This window comes from Tachypleus tridentatus, chromosome 2 (genome assembly GCF_004210375.1).
Source record: "Tachypleus tridentatus isolate NWPU-2018 chromosome 2, ASM421037v1, whole genome shotgun sequence".
Lineage (NCBI taxonomy): Eukaryota > Metazoa > Arthropoda > Merostomata > Xiphosura > Limulidae > Tachypleus > Tachypleus tridentatus.
Genome location: NC_134826.1, coordinates 50971003 through 50997072, shown reverse-complemented (window position 1 = coordinate 50997072; position 26070 = coordinate 50971003). Strand labels below are relative to the sequence as shown.

The 26070-nt window shown below is 33.7% G+C and overlaps 1 protein-coding gene across 3 annotated transcripts in view; it reads right to left on the bottom strand.

The window, feature by feature from the left end:
* Positions 1–733: 733 nt before the first annotated feature.
* The window catches only part of LOC143243778 (GTPase-activating Rap/Ran-GAP domain-like protein 3), a 157490-nt gene continuing 132153 nt past the window's right edge, over positions 734–26070 (bottom strand). For all 3 annotated transcript variants that reach the window (XM_076487418.1, XM_076487419.1, XM_076487417.1), the window contains 12 exons: positions 25326–25389; positions 24247–24297; positions 23833–23931; positions 22569–22682; positions 21036–21199; positions 16446–16604; positions 10148–10214; positions 8305–8385; positions 7007–7125; positions 5571–5685; positions 4011–4192; positions 734–2924 (listed from right to left, as the gene is read on the bottom strand). In XM_076487418.1, coding sequence (XP_076343533.1) covers positions 2568–2924; positions 4011–4192; positions 5571–5685; positions 7007–7125; positions 8305–8385; positions 10148–10214; positions 16446–16604; positions 21036–21199; positions 22569–22682; positions 23833–23931; positions 24247–24297; positions 25326–25389 — 1572 coding nt within the window. In that variant the 3' untranslated portion in view covers positions 734–2567. The remainder of the gene's footprint in view (positions 2925–4010; positions 4193–5570; positions 5686–7006; positions 7126–8304; positions 8386–10147; positions 10215–16445; positions 16605–21035; positions 21200–22568; positions 22683–23832; positions 23932–24246; positions 24298–25325; positions 25390–26070) is intronic.

Genomic DNA, 26070 nt, shown 5'->3' with positions numbered 1-26070 from the left:
TTATTATTTTATTGGTCAAACGTGTTTACAAACTACTCAATCAAATGTTAGCATGCATTTTGATTCGTGACTGGTTGTAAACAAATTAAATGTCTCATTCTGAGTTATTTATTTCGTTTTGAAAATACGTCAAGATTATTGCATTGAACACAAATAACCCACCAATGATTTTCAACAACAAGAATACACAGTTTGAATTCGAATACATATTCTATTTCGGTGATCTGATACTTCTACATGGAGCATGCGCTCTTGGTTGTTTTTATTCTGCAAACTTCGCGTAAAAATGTATCGAAAGCTAATAGCTACTTTTTTTTTTTATCAGTAATTTTATAATTGTTTCTATGTGGTGGGTGAAACAGTTAAAAAGTTTTAACGTGATTAACTTGCACACAATCAACACGTATTCGAAATAAGATGCACTTGTTGGGTGATCTTGAATTTTAAACCTAATTACAATGTGTTTAATTATTAAGAAAAAGGTGTTCGTTATTTCGCAATCCATGTGTTACTTTCACTTACATTTTAAGTTAAAAACCAGAAATAAAGACAGTTTTAAAACTATCTCTCGTTAATATTTAACAATATCAATGAAAAATACACAACTCGCGTATAAAGTGACCATGTTTTGATACGTTAGCACAACGAACGTGCTTATCAAAGTTTATGATTCACGTGTTACAATATACATGTTTTCGCATTATTAATTATCTCATTCAAATGGACCGATGTCTTTTGTTTTTTTTATTTTATTCGTAAAAGTGAAAAATAGAGATTGTAACATACCCGAAAAAAAACAACACTTATAGCTCATTCAAGATCTCGGTCGCCTTGGCAACCATGATCGCTCTTCCACCACTTACCTTCCCTATTTTGTTGCCATTGGTAACCAATCATTTGAGTTAATAATTTTTTTAATTGATTATAAAACTGAATAGAAATTCTTTCAAAGAAACGCCAGTTTAAATTAATTCACTAAGATTTCCTTTGTGAAACTTTGTAATTTGTGTATGAACTTTTATTTTACGTTTTGACTTAGCAAAAGATATGTAAATCAGTCAATAATATTTTAAGGGCTGAGAAACAACCTGTTTGATTCATAGGTTAAAAGGCATTTTCAATAACATGTAAGTATTTGCTAACCCGATTCTAGACTTACGTTTGTGTTGTTTTTATTCAAATTATGAGCTATTTTCTTATTTTCATACGTGAAATATGAGGAAATATATAGGACCGAAAAGAAAGCTTCATGTGTTTGGTCTACAGTAATATTTATTAATATTTAAAACCAAACTTCTCGTCCATATTTGAGAATTATCTCTCCTTTACGTTTATATGTTTTACTCTATGGTGAGAAACATACTTTGATCTCACGTTCACAGACGGGTAATCTACTGCTCGTAGTCAGTTCACAGCTGTTATTTACGTGCTGACAATTGTAGTACCTATCATTGTTGTATAATTGGCTTATACTATTACAAATGTTGACAAAACACGAACGTTGGAATTCCAGTTTTTAGAACAGTTTCTTCATTGTTAAATTAAAAAAAACAACTTTATGTATGAATCTAGGAATTAAACAGAGATTCAGAAATGATTATAGAATATTAGTAACAACAACTGTTGAAGTATAAACATATAATAGTCTGTGTTAAAGTATAAACATATAATAGTCTGTGTTGAAGTACAAACATATAATAGTCTGTGTTGAGGTACAAACATATAATAGTCTGTGTTGAAGTACAAACATCGGTTAATGTGTGTTGAAACGAAAACATCTGTTAATACATGTTGAAGTACAATCATAGGTTAATATGTGTAGAAATGAAAACATCTGTTAATACATGTTGAAGTACAATCATAGGTTAATATGTGTAGAAATGAAAACATCTGTTAACGTGTTGAAATAAATATATCTGTTGATATGTGTTGAAGTACAAACATCTATCAAGCTGAGGTACAAATATCTGTTGATATGTGTTGAAGTACAAACATCTATCAAGCTGAGGTACAAATATCTGTTGATATGTATTGAAGTACAAACATCTATCAAGCTGAGGTACAAATATCTGTTGATATGTATTGAAGTACAAACATCTATCAAGCTGAGGTACAAATATCTGTTGATATGTGTTGAACTACAAAACCTTGTCAACGTGTGTTGAAATACAACCATTTGTTGATGTATATTGAAGTGCAAACATTTGCCAGTGTGTTGTAGTACAAATATCTGTTAATATGTGTTGAAGTACAAACATCTGCCGGAATGGTGATTTTCGTCATCTCGAATTGGATATTGTACACATAATAAAGATATAAATATATCACACAAATACCAAAGATTCAACATATTTTAAACATTAATATTTCATTAAAATTATATGTTTTGTTTTTCATCACATTCATAACTTATGGAAAACAGGGGAGATCGTAACGTGATTGAGAAGATAGTTACAAGCAATACTGCTGTGTATGCGTCAAAGTTTACTGGAAATGACTAGCATAAAAATTTAACAATTAGGTCCGATTTAAGTTTTAGTTTCATTTTTCCTCGAGTCTCTGACGAATCAAGTATCGTCACTTGTTTCCAAAAATACGCAGGGACTGCACGGTGGAGTAAATCCGGAAGAGCTATACAGAGGGATTGAATCTCTACTTTTTTCAGAAAAGGAGTTAGAGCTGTAATAATCATGTTTAGGTGAAAATCTGGCACTTTTCCCCGGTCCATAATCGAAACTGTTAGAACTCCAGTGACCTTTAGAACTAGCACTTCTTCCTAACTCAGAGTCTGAAATAGCAACGAGCGTGTGCTCTTTGTTTATCTCTCGTTTGACTGACATCTGGTGGTGAAGAACAACAGTAGGTGGCACTGGAGACGATGTCGCACTCCTGCTTGGCCGAAGATCTGGTCTTAAACGATTGTCCTGAAATAACAGAATAATTTATGCTGTGTTCAAATAATGTTGATTCTGAAGTGTTTGCTTATAGTGATTAAATATTGTTATCGATGCCTGTATTATTCGTGCTGTGATAGAAAAGTAATGGAATTCCAATCAACAAAGACTAAATCTGTATCCTGTTGACAGATAATCAAACTCCATATAAAATACTTTTTATAGAAAGCAGTTTAAAGCGTAAAATATTTCCAAGAATATGTAATTACAGTATGCAACAATGGTACCCGTTACAGTATGATTGACAAACGTAAGGTTAATTATTATATCGCAATTCCTGCACATATGTATACAACAATGGTACCCTACAATATTTGAGAAGAATCTCATTAAACATTTGACTATTATATACAATGAAATAAACAAAGTATGAGAAACGAAACATTTTTCTAACATGATATTACATTGGGTTATCACTGGTAGTTGATGTATGTTTCTACTATTGTTTCATTGGTTGTTAATATATGTTTCTACTATTGTTTCATTGGTTGTTAATATATGTTTCTACTATTGTTTCATTGGTTGTTAATGTATCTTTCTACTGTTGTTTCATTGGTTGTTAATGTATGTTTCTACTATTGTTTCATTGGTTGTTAATATATGTTTCTACTATTGTTTCATTGGTTGTTAATGTATGTTTCTACTATTGTTTCATTGGTTGTTAATGTATGTTTCTACTATCGTTTCTTTGGTTGTTAATGTATGTTTCTACTATCGTTTCGTTGGTTGCTAATGTATGTTTCTACTATTGTTTCATTGGTTTTAATGTATATTTCTACTGTTGTTTCATTGATTGTTAATGTGTGTTCTTGGTGATGTTTAATTGGTTATTAAAGTACGTTTCTATTGTTCTTTCATTGGTTGTTAATGTGTCTTCCTATTGTTGTTTTATCGACTGTTAATATGTGTGTTCCTGTTTACTTCCTGTTACTTCAAAATTCAATATCCAGAAATAAATCGGATGAAATAAAATGGTTACACATATAACTCTGTCATGAATCGAACACAAAACGAACTTACTAAACCAGGTTATTTTGATTAACTTTAGTAACTTACGTGAAAGTCTGGGGAAAGGAAATTGCTACTGAGCGTCGTGGGGTTGAGTAGAGGCTGTGGGGATGGAAGAGAAGGGGTTGGAACCCGTCTCTCGCAGGGGGAACCACCAGTCAGAGAAGTGAAGGACATGCGGTAGATCCGTAATGGTTTTGTTCCATCCGATATACTGGTGCTGCTCGTTGCTAGGAAACGAACACAAACATTAAAGAAATGGGGCGGCATCTACTGATTTGTTAATATATTAATTAATTTACATTATTTTTCTTTATTGTATCTTGATGATTAAACGTTAAAAATTTGATTTAGTATGTTTGAATTTTGCGAGAAACTACACGAAAGCTATCTGCGCTAGCCGTTTCTAATTTAGCAATGAAGGACTAGAGGGAAGGCAGCTAGTCATCACTACCTACCGCCAATTGTTGAGCTGCTCTTTTAACAATGAATAATGGGGCTAAAAGAGTGAGTATGTTTGGTGAGATGGGAATTGAAACCGCAACCTTGAAATTGCGAGCCGAGCGCTCTAACCACCTGGCCAAACGTTAAAGCATGAAATTTAACTGACACAGTTAGAAACAGTTAACAAATTAAGTCCAAGTTCATTTGTAACTACTACAAGTTGTGTTGTAATGTGTGGACTGTCTTTGTATTAAGGTGTTATAATGTTACGATCGATCCCACTATTCGTAACTGTATAATAGCTCAAAAGTTAGTGGCGGGTACTATCGGCTGGTTGTCTTCATCCTGGTCGGCAGTAAAAATTAGAGACGGTAGCAAACATTTTTAATAGATTTGTCATAAACAAAACAAAGACAGTAATGTTTATTACGTTCTTGTAAGTCATAACAGTTATAGTTGGTAAACAAAACAATGCATTAATTTCATGGAACACAAAGCAATGAATGTAGATTCTCTGACGATTAGAAAACAGTAATATTTCAGTTTTGACGTAATTTTCGAGACGAAGATATGTAATCAAACCAAAAGTGATCCATTTGACGAGAGTAGCTTCAATGGGCATTAAACCTGAAATACACCAAACTATCAAACTTTGCAATTTGCAGAAAATTTTCCCGACCATGAATTAAGTCACACAGAACTCAGAGATCTCGAGTTGTAGGCTCAATTATAGTCTAGTCTATAAACGTAGTATCAGCAAGTTTGTGATATATTATCAAACTTAGGAGATCTTCAAATAAAAATAAGACATGTTCATGTTTTAATCCTTAAACGTCGGTCATCATCTACTGCTACATATAACATTCCCTCTGTTTAAGGGTTAAGGATTTATAACCCTTAAAGACAAAAATAACCCATCAAACATTAGAGAATACAGTTTTACATGTTTATACGTTTTTTTTAAGGATGAAATTTATCTCTCATGATTTATAAGTCTCTAATTTTCTGTGCTTTAAAAATATGAAGTTTAAACGATAAATTTATGGTCCCGTATTTTAAAGGAATTTTCAGAAATAAATATTCTTATTTTTTGGGCCGATAGGTGGATATGGAGTTGATTACTTAATTAATTCCATTCAGAAAACAAATTCAAAGACAACTTACAAAGCGGAGATGATGGCGGAGAAAGGCTGGGATCTCTTTCCATCTTGTCCACTTTAACTCTTTCTCTTTTTACTTGGAAAAATTCCGGTGCGGTACTTGAGAAATAGATGTCGCTCTGTAGTTTTAAAAATCATTAAGAGTATGAAAGTGAGACGAAAAACCATTTTGTTTTTGATGAGATGATAATCCAAAGTTAATATCAGTATAGAACCAGACAGATATAACATCATTACTAGCTACGACTTTTGATTATTTACGTGCAGTAGAATCTATAATTACTTAATACATAAGTTAATACTTACACAACTAATTTATAATTCTCAACATGTCACACTAGTAATAATTTATAATTCTCAACATGTCACATTAATAATAATTTATAATTCTCAACATGTCACACTAGTAATAATTTATAATTCTCAACATGTCACATTAATAATAATTTATAATTCTCAACGTGTCACACTAGTAATAATTTATAATTCTCAACATGTCACACTAGTAATAATTTATAATTCTCAACATGTCACATTAATAATAATTTATAATTCTCAACATGTCACACTAGTAATAATTTATAATTCTCAACATGTCACATTAATAATAATTTGTAATTTTCAACATATCACATTATTAATATTTATAATCACCAACATGTCACATTAATAATAATTTGTAATGCTCAACATGTCACACTAGTAATAATTTATAATTCTCAACATGTCACACTAGTAATATTTATAATTATCAACATGTCACACTAGTAATAATTTAGAATTCTCAACATGTCACACTAGTAATAATTTATAATTCCAAACATGTTACACTAGTAATATTTATAATCACTAACATGTCACATTAATAATAATTTGTAATTCTCAACATTTTACACTAGTAATATTTATAATTCTTAACATGTTACACTCGTAATATTTATAATTCTCAACATGTTACACTCGTAATATTTATAATTCTCAACATGTTCACAAGTAATATTTAGTAATAAATTATAATTCTCAACACGTTACAGTAGTAATAATTTATAATTATCAAGATATCACATTAGTAGTTTGCTATTCTCAATACCTGACACGCATATTACCTTATAACTGTTAACATCTCATGATAGTTGTTTATAACTCAATACTTTACACCGGTAATTTACAACTTAACGTATCAGAATATGAAACAAAGTTCAGAATATTAATCTTAAGATGATTTTCATAATTTCTGTAAAATTCATGGCGTAAGATAACTCGATAGGAGTGATAGGTATGATATGATACACTCAGTAGGGATAAAGTTTTGGATATTTTACTCCATGGAGTTATCCAAAGGTGTCAGAAATTCTTTTCATAAGGAATCACAACGTAAACTATTATTAATTACCTCTACGTAAGAATAGATTTAATTGGAGTTAGGCCCAAAAATCTTACTTTTGCTGTTATCATGGTTAGTTTAGGCATAGTCATACTGTGCACAAGGTTTCCATTAATGACGAGTCGAATCTCAATCGTATCTTGGGTAAACGCTATGATATAAGGGAAGGCACAGACTGTGGAAAACAAAAGTGTAATGAAAGAACTTTATCCAAACATTCGTTTTTTTGTAGTATACATTTAAAACCAAAAAACGTTTTTTTTAGAAACTATAAATAATCATTAAAAGATAAATGTTAATACTTACTTGTGCCAAAACGATCTTTACTTACTTGGATTATTTGTTCTAAACTTTTAAATCTAGTTTATACGGAATTAAAATCTTATGCATTTACTATTGTAAACTATAAGAAGTTAAAACGTTTTACGTTTCCTAATCTGGCTCATCTAAGATCCTGCATTTCTTAATCCATTTTATTCGAGATTAATATGTTAAATATTTACTAATTCAGTTTATCTGCTATTAAAATTATTCGCACTTCAGACTCAAAATAAGCTTCTTTTGTGCACCACAAACATATTTTGTTTACAAATTCAGTTTTAAGGTCATGATTAGCGCTTGTTTTCTTCCATAAATGTGGTTTGGTTTGTTTCGAATTTCGCGCAAAGCTACACGAGGGCTATCTGCGCTAGCCGTCCCTAATTTAGCAGTGTAAAACTACAGGAAAGGCAGCTAGTCATCAGCACCCACCGCCAACTCTTGGGCTACTCTTTTATCAGCGAATGGTGGGATTGACCGTAACATTATAACGCCCCCGGCTGAAACGGCGAGCATGATTGGTGCGACGGGAATTTGTACCCGTTACCCTCAGATTACGAGTCGAACGTATCCTAACCATCTGGCCATGCCGGGGCATCAAGATAATATTTACAACGTTAAAGTAAAGCTTGAGAAATGGAGCGGATAAAAATGGCGTTCGTCACATGTAACCCTAAAGTTGGAACAAGGAATAGAATCAGAAATTATGGAACACACATTTAGGGTCAAAGAAGTGTTTGATATAACCTATATAAATAGCTGTTTATATAACAAAGAAAACGGACAGTCTTCAAATCGTAATATGATTTATATAGACTTTATTATAGAGTAACTAACTATTGCTTAAATAACATTAGGAATTTAGCAGATGTTTGGATTTACATGGTAGCGTTCAAAGCAAATATCTATATATACACGATACACAAGTATGTATATGAAGAAATAATAAAACACAATGTAATAAATGGAACTCAATAAACACTAGCACTGAAGTTTTTGTTCCTTAAGCTAAATGAACGATTGTGACGTGTCTTACCTATAGACTCGGGAACAGAATTCCACTGAAAATCAAAGTCTGTTGAACGGTTACCTGTTAGTTTTTGAAAATGTGTCGTATCTGAAACAAAAAAAAATTGGCTGAAAATGTGTTGTATCTGAAGTAAAGAAAGCTTACAGAAAGTGAATCAAATCTGTAGTATACCATTACTGACGAACATTAAGTGAAAGTGTGTAGTAAGTGAGAGGATATCACCAACAAAGTTACAGAGTGAAAGTGTGTAATATTTGAAGGATGTCACCAACAAAGTTACAGAGTGAAAGTGTGTAATATATGAAGGATGTCACCAACAAAGTTACAGAGTGAAAGTGTGTAATATATGAAGGATGTCACCAACAAAGTTACAGAGTGAAAGTGTGTAATATATGAAGGATGTCACCAACAAAGTTACAGAGTGAAAGCGTGTCGTATGTGAAGGATGTCACCAACAAAGTTACAGAGTGAAAGTGTGCCGTATGTGAAGGATATCACCATAAAGAGTACCGAGTGTGTCGTATTTTGCATTTATAGGAAAGCTATTATAGCTATTAAAGATGTTTATTCCATTTGTAATTTTGAGCTTCTGACCAATGCAAAGTCAGCCAGTCAGTATCACGTTGTCACTCACATTAAGGGATTGACTGTCACTCATATAACGCGCCCGCACCTTAAAGTGCGGGAAATATTTTGTAGTAGTTGTCGAAGAATAAATTCTACTTAGCAAGTTTTGGTTGAAATAATAATTAAAAGTAAGAAATAACTACACTAAATTCGACGTGTTTTTAGTAACCACAAGAAGTATTTTGATGAATGTAATTTTATATGAATTTTTCTGAAAATCTGAGATTAATTGGTAAATCGCCCAATTCGTTTACAATACCGTATCTTACGTGTTTACGTCCAGTATAAATCTTTAAAGTTGGTAACACACCCACGCTTTGAATAAAGATAATGGCCCGGCATTGCTAGATGGGTTAAGCGTTCGACTCATAATCTGAGGGTCGTGGGTTCGAATCCCTATTACACTAAACATACTTGCCCTTCAGCCGTAAGGGCGTTGTAATGTGACGGCCAATCCCACTATCCGTTGGTAAAAGAGTAGCCCAAGAGTTTGCGGTGGGTGATGATGACTAGCTGCCTTCTTTCTAGTCTTATACTGCTAAATTATGGACGGCTAGCGCAGATAACCCTCGTGTAGTTAGTCATCACCACTCACCACCAACTCTTGGTCTTCTCTTTTACCAACGAAAAGGGGGATTAATCGTAACATATAACGTACCCACGGCTAAAAGATCGAGAATGTTTGGTGTCAGGAGAATTCGAGCGCTCTAACCACCCAGCCATGCCGGATCCTAGAAAAATGGATTACGTAACATGCTAATAGGAACAGAGAATAGGATAGCTTTAAAATAACGGATTTTAGGGCTACTTCATAACAATGGATCACAAGGTAATTTCTGATTAATAAATTATAGTGTTTTAAATAAAAATACGCTCCTATATTTAACAATGTTTATCACAGATGTCGTTTGTTTTGTTGAATTTCCTTTAAAGATACTCGAGGGCTATTTGTGTTAGCCGGCTCTAATTTAGCAGCGATATACTAGATGGAAGGCAGCTAGTCAACAGCACTAACCGTCAACTTTTGGGCTACTATTTCACTCATCAATATTTGGTTTGACTGTCATATAATAACGCTCCCACGCCTGAAAAGAGTGAACATGTTCAGTGACGAGGAACCCGCGACCCATATCGTGAGTCGAGCGCCCTAACCACCAGTCTATCGCTTATGGATGATAAAAATATCCATCTTTATTCGACTACCACAAATAACTTTACTTACGGTTATAACACAGTAATAGTCCAGCTTCATCGTCTTCATAGATGTCTACTGCCGTCACCAGGTGGACCTTCAAGAACATGAAAAACACCATTATAAACTGCAATATAGAATAATGTGCAGTTAAGCTCTTTCATAGTTTAACTTTCAACACCATGATCTTATTAAGCATCTAATAAAACTGCGTATAAAGAGAATAAAGAATAAATTACATACGTCCACTAAATCCTTATTGTGTTTGGTTCTTTTTTTTTATAAGATAGCTTACGTGGGTTACAATGTTATAGAGTGTATTCTGAAGCTTTATACATTTTGCATAGAATAATAACAAAATAGGTAGTATTTGTTTCTGTTTACGTAAATTTGTGAAACAAAATAGTATTGTGGTTTCCCGAACTCTTTAATTGCTCCAAGATCCACTTGGAGCTGTTAAAAAAATTCACAAGACAACATATTGCCTGTTTGTTTGCATGAGCTACACAAAGGGCTATCTGTGCTTTGTCCATCATAAGTATCGAAACCTCGATTCCAGTGTTGTAGCCAGGTGGTTAAGGCACTCGACTCGTAATCCGTGGGTCGCGGGACCGAATCCCTGTGACACAAAACATGATCGCTCTTTCAGCCGTGGGGGCGTTATAACGTGAGGATTAATCTCACTATTCGTTGGTAAAAGAGTAGCCAAAGAGTTGGCGATGGGTGTTGATGAGTAGCTACATCCCCTTTAGTCTTACACTGCTAAATTAGGGACGACTAGCGCAGATAGCCCTCGTGTAGCTTTGCGCGAAATTCAAAACAAATTAAATCCAGTGTTGTAAGTCCGCAGACATACCATGGGGAAAGGAAGTAAAATAGATGGTTAAATATGGTGAACACTTTTTTCTCTACCATATGATGATAAAATTAAAGTTACTGCTAGTGCTAGGTAGACGCTAGGCCTGTTGAAGTGAGATGATGAAAAACAAAAATATAGGAAAATTCAGTTTTGGCTGTTTGCCAGCTTTCGACTTTTGTGTGCTCTGGATACCTGAAAGCAGCATATATACTAGAGATAGAACGAGTATGTCAGGTACAACTAGCTTCTGATGACCTGTTGAGAAGAAAATTCAGATGACTTTTATATTGCTTTAATACGGGCGTTTTTCCATCCATACATACAGAGTGTCAGTACACTCTCCGAATGCCCATAAATTCATTTATATATGTAGATATATTGGAAATGAGTACCCAACATATTCCATAGAAAAATTATAAAACATGGTATAGAAATGAGTGCTAAAGATTCAACGAGAAGGAGTTATTAGAACACTGAAAGAAAAAAAGAAAGGCAAACATATTCAATGGTTTGGTTTGGTTTGAATTTTGCGCAAAGCTACACTAGGGCTATATCTGTGCTAGCCGTCCCTAATTTAGTAGTGTAAGACTAGAGGGAATGCAAATAGTCATCACCACCCACTGCCAACTCTTGGGCTACTCTTTTACCAACGAATAGTGGGATTGGCCGTTACATTGTAATGCCCTCACAGCTGAAAGGGCGAGCATGTTTGGTGTGATGGGTATTCGAACCCACGACCCTTGGATTACGAGTCGAGTACCTTAACCACCTGGCCATGCTGGGGCCTATCTTCTTCTTCTTCATGTGTCAAATCTGCGGCAGACATCGACGACCATGGCATGCCAGACTTTTCTGTTGTCAATCCTCCTTATCAACTCGATGTTGCTCATTGAGTTCTTGGTGACATAGTTATTGAGGCTGTCGATATATTTAATTCTTTGACACCCTCTGCTTTTCCTCCCTTCTATTTTTCCACATAGCATCTGTTTCTCTATCCCATTCTTCCTACAGATGTGTCCTAGAAATTCCATTTGTCTCTTTTTTATAGTTTTTGAGGGACCTTTTGTATCCTGCCAGTTCTATGATTTCCACATTTGTTTTTCTTTCAATCCATGATATTTTTAGCATCCTTCTAAGGAACCACATTTCAGCAGCTTCTAATCTCTTCTCTGTGTTTTTGTTCAGTGTCCAGCTCTCACAGCCATATAAGAGAACAGACCATACATATGAGTTCAAGGTGTTAATTTTAGTGACATTTGTTATGTTCCTGTTTGTGAATATGGACTTCATTTTATAGAAAGTATCCTTGGACATTGCAATTCTTTTCTTTATTTCTGGGGCCTATATTCAATGGAAAAAGTTCTAAAACAATCAACAAAAAGAACAATTAAAATATTCAGTAAATGAGTGTTTTCTAATAACAAAACCACATTGTGCTTTCTGCTATGTCCACAGAAGGCAATCGAACTCTCTCATGTTAACGTTGCAAATCCGTAGACTTATCGCTGTACATTCAGTACATCAAAAGAAGAATTAAAATACCCAATATCCAGGAATTACAAAATATTTGGAAACACGTTCCTACCGCAGATTTATATCGATAGACGTGAAAAGACAAATTCATTGAAAAGTCCAGTTTTCCAACTAGTCAGAGCCCTTTAGACTAACTGTTAAAAGATAGCTCATGAAAACAATAGGAAACATAATGGTTCACTACAGTTTGAAAGCGTGAAAAGCCCTAATTCGTCATAACAATCCCAAATCTCTGGATTATGAAACATATTAGAAGCATAAAATGTGAAATGTTTCATTGCATTAGTTGTTATTTTCAGTAATATTCTCACGTTTAGAGTCATATGCAACTCGAGTAACATTGTGCTAAAGTATGTTATAGACATATTTTAATGCATTAAGTTACAAAATTTATTAGTCCTAATATGAAGTAGAAAGACAGAAGTAATCATTTTAAGGCGACTTTTCAGTAAAAGATCATAAAACATCGGTTTAAATTTTCGTCTTTCGAAGCATGACATAAAAACAGCTTAAGTCTAAATGTAACCGAGACACTCACCTGTTAAGATGGAAGACAAAGCTAAAGGGACATAGTTTCTGTATCGTCAGCTTTGATGTTAAGGGCTAAGTTACTCTTCTTATTCTTAAGTATTAGAAAACATATTATATGAATTTAAATTCAGATAAATTCAGGTATTCTTTAGGCTTGACGATCCATAAGAAACACACACAAACAATAGAAAAAAAATATATTTATCTGGCCTTCCCAGGGTTTCTTGAAACGTTTTTGTTATTTTTCAATGAAGAAAACTGACATCCAAAATATATAAGACAAATCTTTACAAAGTTTTTCCAAGTCACACAATACTAGTGCTTTCGAACTCCGGTTCCAAGTGGCAAAATAGAATAAATACGAGGGCCCGTGTACCCTGTCCTGGATACGACTTCTTCCCTTGTTAACGACTAGTATCCATCATACAGCCGGGTAGACTGCAACAAGTGGAAGTAAAGAGTGTTACTAAAGGACACAACTACATGACGTAGGCCTAACATTCGCAACCATCAAACAACTGGTAGAAAGCTAATAACTCTGCCCCATTCAAGAATATATGATGTATGATAAATGAAACCAACGACATTGAATGAGTCATTTCAACCATCAAACAACTGGTCCAAAGCCAATAACTCTGCCCCATTCAAGAATATATGATGTATGAAAAATGAAACCAACGATATTGAATGAGTCATTTCAATTTATCAACAAAAGAATTTTTCGAATATATTTGATAGTATTTTTCGCTTTTTTGTTTAGTGAGGCAGATGTGAGATTGGAGGTGAACGTTACAGGACAAAAAAATGATCTCGCGTAGCAAAATGGCTCTTTGGGATTATTAATATCTAGTAAGTTTCTTGAGAGAAAATATTTATTGCTGCTTACCTATATGTAACACAAAGAGTAATTTTCAGGTTTAGGGTAAGGTAAAAAAACGCCTGAGAGGTGGATTGCAATGTCTACATCATAGCACCAGAAATGATCCTCTGATATAATAGAGTCCTCAATAGCAGAGTGGTATGCCTGTGGATTTATATCACTAGAAACCGGGTTTCGAAAACGGTGGTGGGCAGAGCACAGATATCCCTTTGTGTAGCTTTGTGCTTAATGAAAACAAACATACAAACTAGTATAATTAGCTTGAAAAAATATTGTCGTTGATGCTGTGAGACCCAGCCTTCATTTCCATCAAGTTAGAACACGAAACACCGAGAAATATAGCATACACATACAATCTGAAAGCTTTTTTCTTACTTATATTGGTCATCCGACTGATTGAAGTCTGATAGCCTTTTAAGACATTTAGTATGATTATTTACCTCTCACCTCTCAATCAATGGTGTTTGAGCAATTACAAGTTCTTCACTTGTACTTACAGCTAATTCATTGCTATAGTCTGTACAGGGTTGTTATGATCACGTAAAGTCCATGTCATAATTTAATGAGTGTTACTTTTCAAGTATTTGAGTTTTTTACACAAACTGCTTATATTAACAATAGTTTAAATTTCGTTTAAATTCTTCAAGGTTTCCATACAACTTCCACTTAAACATGGAATTTCGCCCACTCTATTCATAGAGTAGCTTTTACCAACCAAAACAATGTTTCTTATAAGATGTTTTGTCATGGGAGCATAGAAATGATTAGCTACACTACTGTTGGGAATAGTACGACTTTTATAGTTTTATATGTAGTTTGTTTTTAGATAATATAAGAAGAAATTTCATAGTATATGCATTATGCCTTTTTTATTCAATGTTTCCAAAATTATTTAAAATAGTATACACACACGTACATATGTACATATATTAAAAAACGTAGAATTAGTTAGATCCATGGTATGTTTTAAACGTTGGGTGCTCAAAATTAATTATCGTGATGTACAAATTTAATGAAAAGCAAATAACGTAGATAGATAACGCACCGTTTCAATTTTTAAAGGTCCAGTTTTGGTTGAAATAATAATTAAAAGTAAGAAATAACTACACTAAATTCAACGTGTTTTTAGTAGCCACAAGAAGTATTTTGATGAATGTAATTTTATATGAATTTTTCTGAAAATCTGAGATTAATTGGTAAATCGCTCAATTCGTTTACAATACCGTCTCTTACGTGTTTACGTCCAATATAAATTTTTAAAGTTGGTAACACACCCACGCTTTGAATAAAGATAAAGGCCCGGCATGGCTAGATGGGTTTAAGCATTCGACTCATAATCTGAGGGTCGTGGGTTCGAATCCCTGTTACACTAAATATACTCGCCCTTCAGCCGTAAGGACGTTGTAATGTTTGGCCAATCCCCTATTCGTTGGTAAAAGAGTAGCCCAAGAGTTTGCGGTGGGTGATGATGACTAGCTACCTTCCCTCTAGTCTTACACTGTTAAATTAGGGACGGCTAGCGCAGATAGCCCTCATGTAGTTTTGCGCAAATTTAAAAAACAAACAAGCATCAAATTTTACAAAAGTTTCGAGAGGTGCATGCCTCAAACCCTTCCTAGAAGTGTCAATGGCGTAATCGCTCTAAAATTGCTTCCTTCGGTTATGTGGTAGCACTTTGAAACACGCCTTACTTCTGCGTAACCATAGGACATGGATGATGGTTTATTTTGTGTAGAAAGTATTTAGAAACAATACACATTTACGAGAACTACTTCATTAAAATGATTAAAACTTTGAGCTGTAGCTTTATATGCTTGCTTAATAGTGAGACTAAAGTTACACAATGGGCTTTCTGTGCTCTGCCCACCGCGGCTAGAATTATAAGCCTTCTGAATTATCACTGTTTGTTTAGAATTAATGACAAAGCTACACAATGGGCTAGCTGTTCTCTGCTCGCCAAGTGTATAGAAGCCCGATTTTTAGCGGTGTGAGTCCACAGACATGCTGCTGTGCCACTGGAGGACGAATTACCATTGAGACGCTGGGAGACACTTCACCAAGACAACTGGTTAGAAGTGAGGAAACATGTTAAAAAAAACACACGTCATTTTTATTAATTGTGAATAATAGCAATATTTGGAGAGAAAATGTCATGTCTAAAAAAGTAGTCCCAAACCAGGCTTGTCATGAATTGTTTGAATGATTCGCTACTTGTTGAATTCGTTTGAAGTATTGTTACCAAACTCATTTAAGTGTAAAAAGAAAATATGTTTTGTATTTGATGTAATAGTAAAAGACCGAATATATTCTAATAATCTGAGAACCTTTCACATAATATGACAATAGTGAATCCAGATGAGTGAAGTTATTGTGGGTTTCTTTCTACATAGTAAAGTTTCTGAACTTATTCCGGTTCTATAAAGAGACTTTATAGAGCATGACAATAACAGATCAGTCTGACTGAAGTTCCCGTAACACTTCCTTTATATAACAAAGCTGTTGGAAACTTTTCTAAGTTCACCTACTTTGTTACTGTCGACGTGAAGCAAGTGCAGTAATTCTCCGTTTTTTTCGTTAATTAAGTCAAATTGGTGGCGATATCCCACACAAATCTGGTTGTCCCCTCCAGCGAGTGAACCGTCCACTAGGGTGAGTAGCTGAGGAGGTTCTGCCACAGAAAGCTCCTACGAAGAGTAAAGTGAAAATTAGATTATTTCGGAGTATTATTAGAATGTAAAGATATTATAATTAACTTATATCTGAAATGTTTATACTATAAGGACGACTGCTTATTTGTTATTTGAGTTCTGTGACAGTCATCGAAACACACCTATTAGTAAATCATATAACTCCATGTTCGATTAAACTTTTTGGTTTAAACATGTTAGCGTCAAAATAACTTAATTATCAACGGTATTTCTTTTCCTCATAAATAAATCCACAAGCCTATATGGATTTCTCCAGTTGCTGTTACCAGAAGCATGTACAATATCGCTGCAAAATATTAAGACGTACATAAGAACAGATGTGAGAAGTAACCAATATCAACTGTGAAGACCAGATGTGAGCAGTGACCATTATTTGCGAGGACTAGATGTGACAAGTGACAATCACCTGTGTATAATAAAACTATGTATTTAAAGAAACAGTAACCATAAATAATAAAGAAACAATATGACAAATACGACAAAACGACCCGGATCCAAAGAAAGAAGAAAGGTTTTCTCTGCATTTACCAAACGTATTTTTTATGTAGGGCAAAAACTAAGTATACGTCAGAAAAGTGTGGAACAAATTAATAACAGTTAAAGTAAGAGAGTACAGCAAACGTAGACGGAAAGAATGGATCAACGAATCAATACGAATAAACTGGATATAGATGAAACATACGGAGATAAAAACAAAACTGAAAATTAAAACTATCAAAGACCTAAAAGATTTTACAGAAAAGCAAACAGAAAATGTAGGAGCAGTAAGAAGCAAAGCGGGCATGAAAACTGTTTACCACAAAACCAAAGAGGACATGAAAACTGTTTACCGCAAAACCAAAGAGGACATGAAAACTGTTTACCGCAAAACCAAAGAGGACATGAAAACTGTTTACCACAAAACCAAAGAGGACATGAAAACTGTTTACCACAAAACCAAAGAGGACATGAAAACTGTTTACCGCAACACCAAAGAGGACATGAAAACTGTTTACCACAAAACCAAAGAGGACATGAAAACTGTTTACCACAAAACCAAAGAGGACATGAAAACTGTTTACCACAAAACCAAAGAGGACATGAAAACTGTTTACCGCAAAACCAAAGAGGACATGAAAACTGTTTACCGCAAAACCAAAGAGGACATGAAAACTGTTTACCGCAAAACCAAAGAGGACATGAAAACTGTTTACCACAAAACCAAAGAGGACATGAAAACTGTTTACCACAAAACCAAAGAGGACATGAAAACTGTTTACCGCAAAACCAAAGGGACATGAAAACTGTTTACCGCAAGACCAAAGAGGACATGTAAACTGTTTACCGCAAAACCAAAGAGGACATGAAAACTGTTTATCACAAAACCAAAGAGGACATAAAAACTGTTTACCACAAAACCAAAGAGGACATGAAAACTGTTTACCACAAAACCAAAGAGGACATGAAAACTGTTTACCGCAAAACCAAAGAGGACATGAAAACTGTTTACCGCAAAACCAAAGAGGACATGTAAACTGTTTACCGCAAAACCAAAGAGGACATGAAAACTGTTTACCGCAAAACCAAAGAGGACATGAAAACTGTTTACCGCAAAACCAAAGAGGACATGAAAACTGTTTACCACAAAACCAAAGAGGACATGAAAACTGTTTACCACAAAACCAAAGGTCTTGGCGAATACTTCAGGCAAAAAGAAGTATTGAAGTCATAAATACATCGAAAGAACTGAAGAAACGATGGGCTGAACATTTCCAAGAAGTCCTGAACCTCTGAACCAGACGTTTCACTTTGATACCATCGAATGACGCACGAGATAGATATTAAATTATGTTATATAACAATGAAAAACTTTTTAAAAGCTGTGTTTGAGCTAAAGAAGGACAAATCAGTTAAAGTTGACAAAACAAGTGCTAAATTAATCAATGAATTTGTGAAGAAAATATCAATCAAGTTCTGAAGGTAATCTGTCATGTAAGGAATCAAGATACAACCTCAGCTAACGATACATTTTACTGTCATGAGATCAGTTTACTATCACTTCCTGCATGATATCACATTACTCTCAGTTTCCGAGATTACTTTACTATCAATTCCCAGGATCACTTTACTGTCAGTATCTGCATGATATCACTTTGCTATCAGTTTCCGACGTTACTATCAGTTCCCTCATGAGATTACTTTGCTATCAATTCCTAGGATCATTTTACTATCAATACCTGCATGATATCGCTTTACAATCAACTCCCACATGAGATCACTTTTCTATCAGTTCTCGGAATTACTTTACAATCAGTCTGCACTAAATCACCTTACTATCCGTTCCCGCATAATATTACTTTACTATAAGTTCCCTGAATTACTTTATTGTTAATTTCCGCATGAGATCACTTTACTATCAGTATTCAGGATCAGTTTACTATTAATTTCCGCATGAGATCCCTTTACTATCAGTTCTCAGGATCCGTTTACTATTAATTCCGCATGAGATCCCTTTACTATCAGTTCTTAGGATCAGCTTACTATTAATTCCCGCATGAGATCCCTTTACTATCAGTTCCTGGGATAATCTTCTGTGCTATTGTTTTGAATAAAACTAACGATGCCGTTGTGTCATCAATTCTTCTGTAAGATCTGAGAGAGTCCTGGAAAAATCATCAAAACCATTCAGCAAAAAGATAAATAATAATACAAGTATCTGCTGACAAATGTATCAGTTTTGTTTGTTTGAAAATCATGTGGTTTGAATTTATTACAACAGATGAAATTCTCTTAAGAGAAAATAAAAATTAAGCTTAAAAAATCACTGAGCATAATGAATTTACTTAAGCCATGTCCTTTAAATGAATAAAGCACCACTACCACCAAAATACCATCATGGAAGCCGAGTCGAGTCTCGTTGAGTGGGTATTTGGGTATTGATGTTAAATACCCAGGAGGGTCAGGTACATTAGACCTCTTCCTCCCTCCCGAACGTTGATAGCGTCTGTCTTTCAGGGATTTGTTTTATAATAGCTTTGGGACAGAGTAAAAGTACAACACCTTACTCAGGCCCATTTCAGGGCACAGTCCATGCATTGACGCACAAGAAAAGTGTTTTTTTTTTACATTTAATTATTTCTTTTTTTATTTTAATATATTTTCTGTATTTTTTCTTCTTTTTGATTTTCATTTTGATTTTTTGGTATTTTTCATATATATATATATTTTCATTTTCATATAATATATTTTTATTTAATATATATTTTTTTGTATTTTTCTCCTTATGTTGCTTTTCTCCATGGAGAAAATTCTACTACTACTAGTAGTAACAATAAAATTAAAAAAAAAATAATAATAATTATATGAGAAAATTTAGGATCATTAAAAGAAAAACAAGGATTAAGTGTCTAGTGCAAAGTGGCCAGCTTGTGCAACATTCCTTAAATACACGTTAAAAGGATTCGTTTGGTTTGTTTTGAATTTCGCGCAAAGCTACACGAGGACTATCTGCGCTAGCCGTCCATAATTTAGCAGTGTAAGACTAGAGGTAGCCAGCTAGTCATCACCACCCACCGCCAACTATTGAGCTACTCTTTTACCAACAACCATCACATTATAACGCCCCCACGGGTGGAAAGGCGGGCATGCTTGGTGTGACGGGGATTCGAACCCGCAACCCTCAGATGATGAGTCGAGAACCAGTAAATGTAGCTGAAGACAGGAGCAGGTTAAGACGTTTTGGCTCTTCCTGATACACCTTATGGTTTTCGATGATTAAAGATGATGATGACAAGCGTGAGCAAATGTTAAACATTTCGTGCACAAAATGTCGAATTATTGGTTGTTTCAAATTATTGTACTACAAAAAAAGTTTGTACTCAAGCTTTCCCTTTACGTGTTCTCGAACTGTGTTACTTTGGAGGTTAAGAGCTCAAACGTCACGATTATAAGAGTTACGTGATTTATTTTAGCCATTTGTAAACCATTGCTGCCAGTTTATTTCGCAGCAGAATGTTTCAGGATAAAGAATTAAAACAACAAGTCTGACTAACTTCGCGAACACGTCACAGATTGGAGAGTGTCAGCCATTGGTCGAAACCTTATTTTAATATTCAGTATCCTTCTGCTACTTTTTAAGCAACGCGTTCTATTTGTTTCCACAGTAACACGCGGGTATGCCCAGTGTCGTCCGATGCGAGTTGCTATTTTCAATCACCTCAGAAAACTCACGAGTGCTTTTGCTACAAAATATCGAGCGGAAATTTTGATGAACAAAGTTATTGGTGGTTTGAGTAATTTTAGTTATTATTAAACACGTGTTAGTATGATACGATTAAGTAACATTACCATTGTGTTTATAGAGTTTATAAAAGTGTTTTGTTGGGAATGTACTTCATTGGTACTAAATAATTCTAAAAACAAACGTACTCTAATGAACTGAAATCCTTCCACTGTATCAGTATCAGCTGACACACACCAGGCTGTCCACGCCGCAGAGTGGCGCCACTGCATAACGAGTAACTTCTTATTAACAGCAACTACTACTCGGAGATGACTTCCACCAGGTCTACTCAAAGCATAGAGATGACAACCTGTAGACGTAAAAGTTGAAAGTGAGGGTGTTATACAAAATTAAGACTGGAAGCGTACGAACAACTAGCGACATCTACCGGGTTATTATGCACATATTTTAACGAATGCAACACAATTATCAATGATCAAACAAATTATTAGGTTTACTTGGGATGTGTTTGACGCTTAGGCAAAACAACAACAACACTATGTCTAAATTTGGTTTATTTTTAGCAACAGTGGAAAAAATTCAATAAAAATAGCTAAATCGTTGGGATATGTTTCTACCACTAACTTGTTCATAAGTACAGGTGTAAAAATTGAGAATATAATGGTTTAACAACCCTAGTTTCACTTTTATTTATCAACCAACAAGCATTCAGTTTTACAAAGCCAATCTTTGTTTCTGTTTTGTTTTTTTTTAAATTCAAGTGTTATTTAACTTAAACAAAACAAAAACAACAAACAGAATGCACACACCACAGTAAAGTATTTCAGATAACAAAAAGCAAATAAATTAGTTTTTGTAGGTTAGAGGTCAGCAAAACTTTACAGACCAGCCAATGACTTATTAGAACAGTGCTGCATAAACTTTTTTGTGCTTCTCTCATATCAACACGCGCTTTGTTGCGCCTCCTATATTCTCTGTGTTACCTCTTAGCGCATGTACTAAACATGTCGTATTCCCTATATTAAGTATTGTTTCTTGATTATTTAGTAGTAGAAATGATTCTTGAAATTTCTTTAACATTAAAATTATACTTTAAGATGTAGTTTATATTCCACTATAATCAGAGCTTTTCATTTATTCTGGTTATTCTTTGCATCCCAAGGGAAAGCACCCATCATTTAACACACCACGAATTCAAATCTCTTGCCATTTCCTACATACTGTTAATTTGTATTGGAACGTATGTTGTGATATAAGTATAGAACACAGTTTTAATCCGAACAATACAACATCTCTTGTTCTCTCCAGTTTAAACCCAAACAATAGTACACCTATTGTTCTCTCCAGTTTAAACGCAAACAATACTATTCATGTTGTTGTCTCCAGTTTAAACCAAAACAATACTACACACGTTGTTATCTCCGGTGTAAACCCAAACAATGCTACACCTATTATTGTCTCTGGTTTAAACCCAAACAATATTACACATGTTGTTGTCTCTAGTTTAAACCCAAACAATACTACACCTCTTGTTCTCTCCAGTTTAAATGCAAACAATACTACTCATGTTGTTGTCTCCAGTTTAAATCAAAACAATACTACACACATTGTTATCTCCGGTTTCAAACTAAACAATACTACACCTCTCATTGTATTGTTTGAACTCAAACAATACTATACATATTGTTATCTCCAGTTTAAACTCTACAATACTGCACCTCTTGTTCTCTCCAGCTTGTGTTCCTTGATATTCAGTTTTCTTAGGATATTGTGGTCATTTTGTTCTCTTTCAAAATCCGAAAGCCTGAATACATGGATCTTACTGTCACGTCCTAGACGAAGCATTTGAATATTTTCAATCAAATCATTGATACTAAGTGAAACAGATACGTTAACACTTCAAAAAAGAAAGAAAATGATGAGCTGATGGAATTAATCGCGCCCTCTTAAAAGGATGTATTGAAGAAGAATAAAAAACAAATTTAAATAAATAAAAACAGTTTAAGAATCGTGAAAACTGAGGTTGCACGCCATTATTTTATTGCATGTCAACTTTTAACTTTTACACTGAAAATAAAAGTCAAACCATTTTTTGTCTTCATTATTGATCATAAAATTATTTATGCAAATATGAAACCATTTATGTTACATTATTTAATTATTAAAAACCATCATTAGTTTTACGGAAATGAAATCCATTGTGGCAATGAACCCTCCCCCTATTAGCACAGCGGCGAGTCTCAACAGTAAAATCAAAATAGGTTTGAATACCCGTAGTAAGCACAGCGCAGATAGTCTCCGCGTGGCACCAAACATGCTTGCCCTTCCAGCCGTGGGGGCGTTATAATATGACGGTCAATCCCACTATTCGTTAGTAAAACAGTAGCCCAAGAGTTGATGGTGAGTGGTGATGACTAGCTGCTTTCCCTCTAGTCTTACACTGCTAAATTAGGGACGGCTAGTGCAGATAGCACTCGTGTAGCTTTGCGCGAAATTCAAAACAGACAAACAAACACAGATAGTCTAGTTGTGTAGTTCTGCGTTGGGGCCAAGCATGGTCACGTGGTTAAAACACTCGACTCGTAATCCGAGGGTCGCGAGTTTGAATACCCGTCACAACAAACATGCTCGTCCTTTCAACCGTGGGAGCGTTATAAAGTGACGGTCAATTACACTATTCGTTGGCAAAAGAGTAGCCCAAGAGTTTGTTTTTTGAAGTGAATAAAGTTGTGTTATTATTGAAAGAAAAAAATTACTTGTTGATATATCATGTGCTTCTAGTGCTGAAAGTACAACATTATGCTTTGGTTTACTTACAAACAGTACGATATTTATAATTAAAGTTAAACATATTTTCGTACTTGGAGACTTTTATTTTACCTAATTATCTTTAAAATAAATCACCTTTGTCTAGAAATAATTTCATTAAACTCTTCGGAATTATGAAAGCTATTTCAATTTTAATGTTATACTCAGAAGTACCTTTATCTACTCTAAGTAGGAGGATTCCATGTGCTTCCACCACGCTCAGTTGTTTAGCAGTCACTGATCGGTCAAAGATCATTCGGTGACTTGCGCCCTCTATTAGAAGTATATGACAGCATTGTTATTTCATTAGAAATTACGTTATATTGCCAGCTAATTTTGTATTAAATTAAAGAAATTTAAAATAATGTTACACTATATTATGATAATCAGTTTGTTACGATTTTTTTTAAATTAAAGAGAAGTTAATATTTGCCAGTTTATAGTATTCATTTTTTAACTTACAGTTAATTAAATTATATGTGGTCGAAACAGGTTATTATATTCCTAATTAAACAAATTATACAAATAATAAAATTATTTGTTTTTAATTGTATTGCAGAATATTAGCAAAAAATATATAAATTGTACCTTCGATTAAATAGACACCTCCTTCGGTAGCTAAAATTAATTTGTTTTCTCCTGAAAATAGAAAATAATGTGTAAAGAAATAACTGTAATTAATTTGTTAATCCTAAAAATAGAAATTAATGTGTAAAATATTAACTTTAATTAATGTTTCTTTCCTGAAAATGGAATTAACGTGTAAAAATAGCTATAATTAATTTGTTTATCCTGAAAATAGAAATTAACGTGTAAATATAGCTATAAATAATTTTTGTCTGCTGAAAATAGAAATGAACGTTTAAAATAGCTATAATTATTTTTCTTTCCTGAAAATAGAAATTAACGAGTAAATATAGCTATAAATAATTTTCCTCTTCTGAAAATAGAAATGAACGTTTAAAAATAGTCATAATTAATTTTTCTTTCCTAAAAATAGAAATTAACGAGTAAAAATAGCTATAATTATTTTCCTCTTTATTGAAAATAGAAATTAACGTTTAAAAATAGTCATAATTAATTTTTATCTGCTTAAAATATAAATTAACGTGTAAAAATAGCTATAATTAATTTTTCTTTCCTCAAAATGGAAATTAACGAGTAAAAATAACTGTAATTAATTTTTTTTCCTGAAAATAGAAATTAACGTTTAAAAATAGCCATAATTAATTTTCCTCTGCTGAAAATATAAACTAACGTGTAAAAATAGTTATAATTATTTTTTCTTTCCTGAACATAGAAATTAGCGTGCACAAAATATCTTGATTCATATTTTTCACAAAATGAAATCATGGGTACAAGAGTTGAAATAGTTGGAATAACTTGAGTAAATTTAAGTTTTTAATTATAAATACTAGTTGTAGACAAATAAATCAGTGGAGCTAAAATAACTTAGTTGATAAAAATATTAGTTTGAGACTTAGGAAAGATTTGGGAAAATATGCTTTTAAAATTGTATTTGATTAGTTTACTTAATTTCTTTTATAAAACTCAATTTAGTTAATGAGTTAAATAAGGAAACTGTGCTATCTTTATTAAGATTACAATATTTTTAAGAAGTAAAATCTATCTACAATTAGCATAATAATGAAAAAAATACAGTTTACCCCATGAATCTCCACAAATGACGTCATGTGAAAAATCCGGATAAAAACAGTGAGGCTCCCAAGGCTGAGAAAGCAAGACAAATCGTACTATAGTAAGAGCAATAACATTCTATAATCGTTCGTACTTTAACAAACATTCACAGTTACGACAAAAAGTGTTCGTACCTCTTCGTCGTTAGTAGTTTTTTCCTCATAACTTAAAAAGTATCAAGATTAGAATAATGAAAATACAGTATATCATACATATTACAATAACACACATCTACATATTTTTTTATTTAAATTGACCAACAAATAAACTGTTTATAAACAAATAACCAAACATAGGAAGGGCAGAAAGTGTTCATGCATCTACTTTAATGGTCAGTTGTGTAGCCTTTCAGGTGAATTACTTGGTGCAATCTCTCCTCATAGCCCTCCATGATCGTTTGACAGTACTCGACTGGTATTTTCTTCCATTCTTCTTTACAGAAGGCCTCCAACTCTTGCAAGATTTTCGGATGACGCTGATGAACCCTGGTCTTCAACTCATGTCAGACGTTTTCAATTGGGTTCAGATCGGGTGACTGTAATGGTCACTCCAGAACGCTTATATGGTTCCTCTGCAACCAAGATTGCACATATTTCGATATGTGCTTAAGATCATTGTCGTGCTGGAAGATCCAACAACGCCCAAGCCGCAAGTTCCAAGCATCATTCTTGATATAAGTGCCTAATATATCAACGTACTCTTCTTTTTTCATGA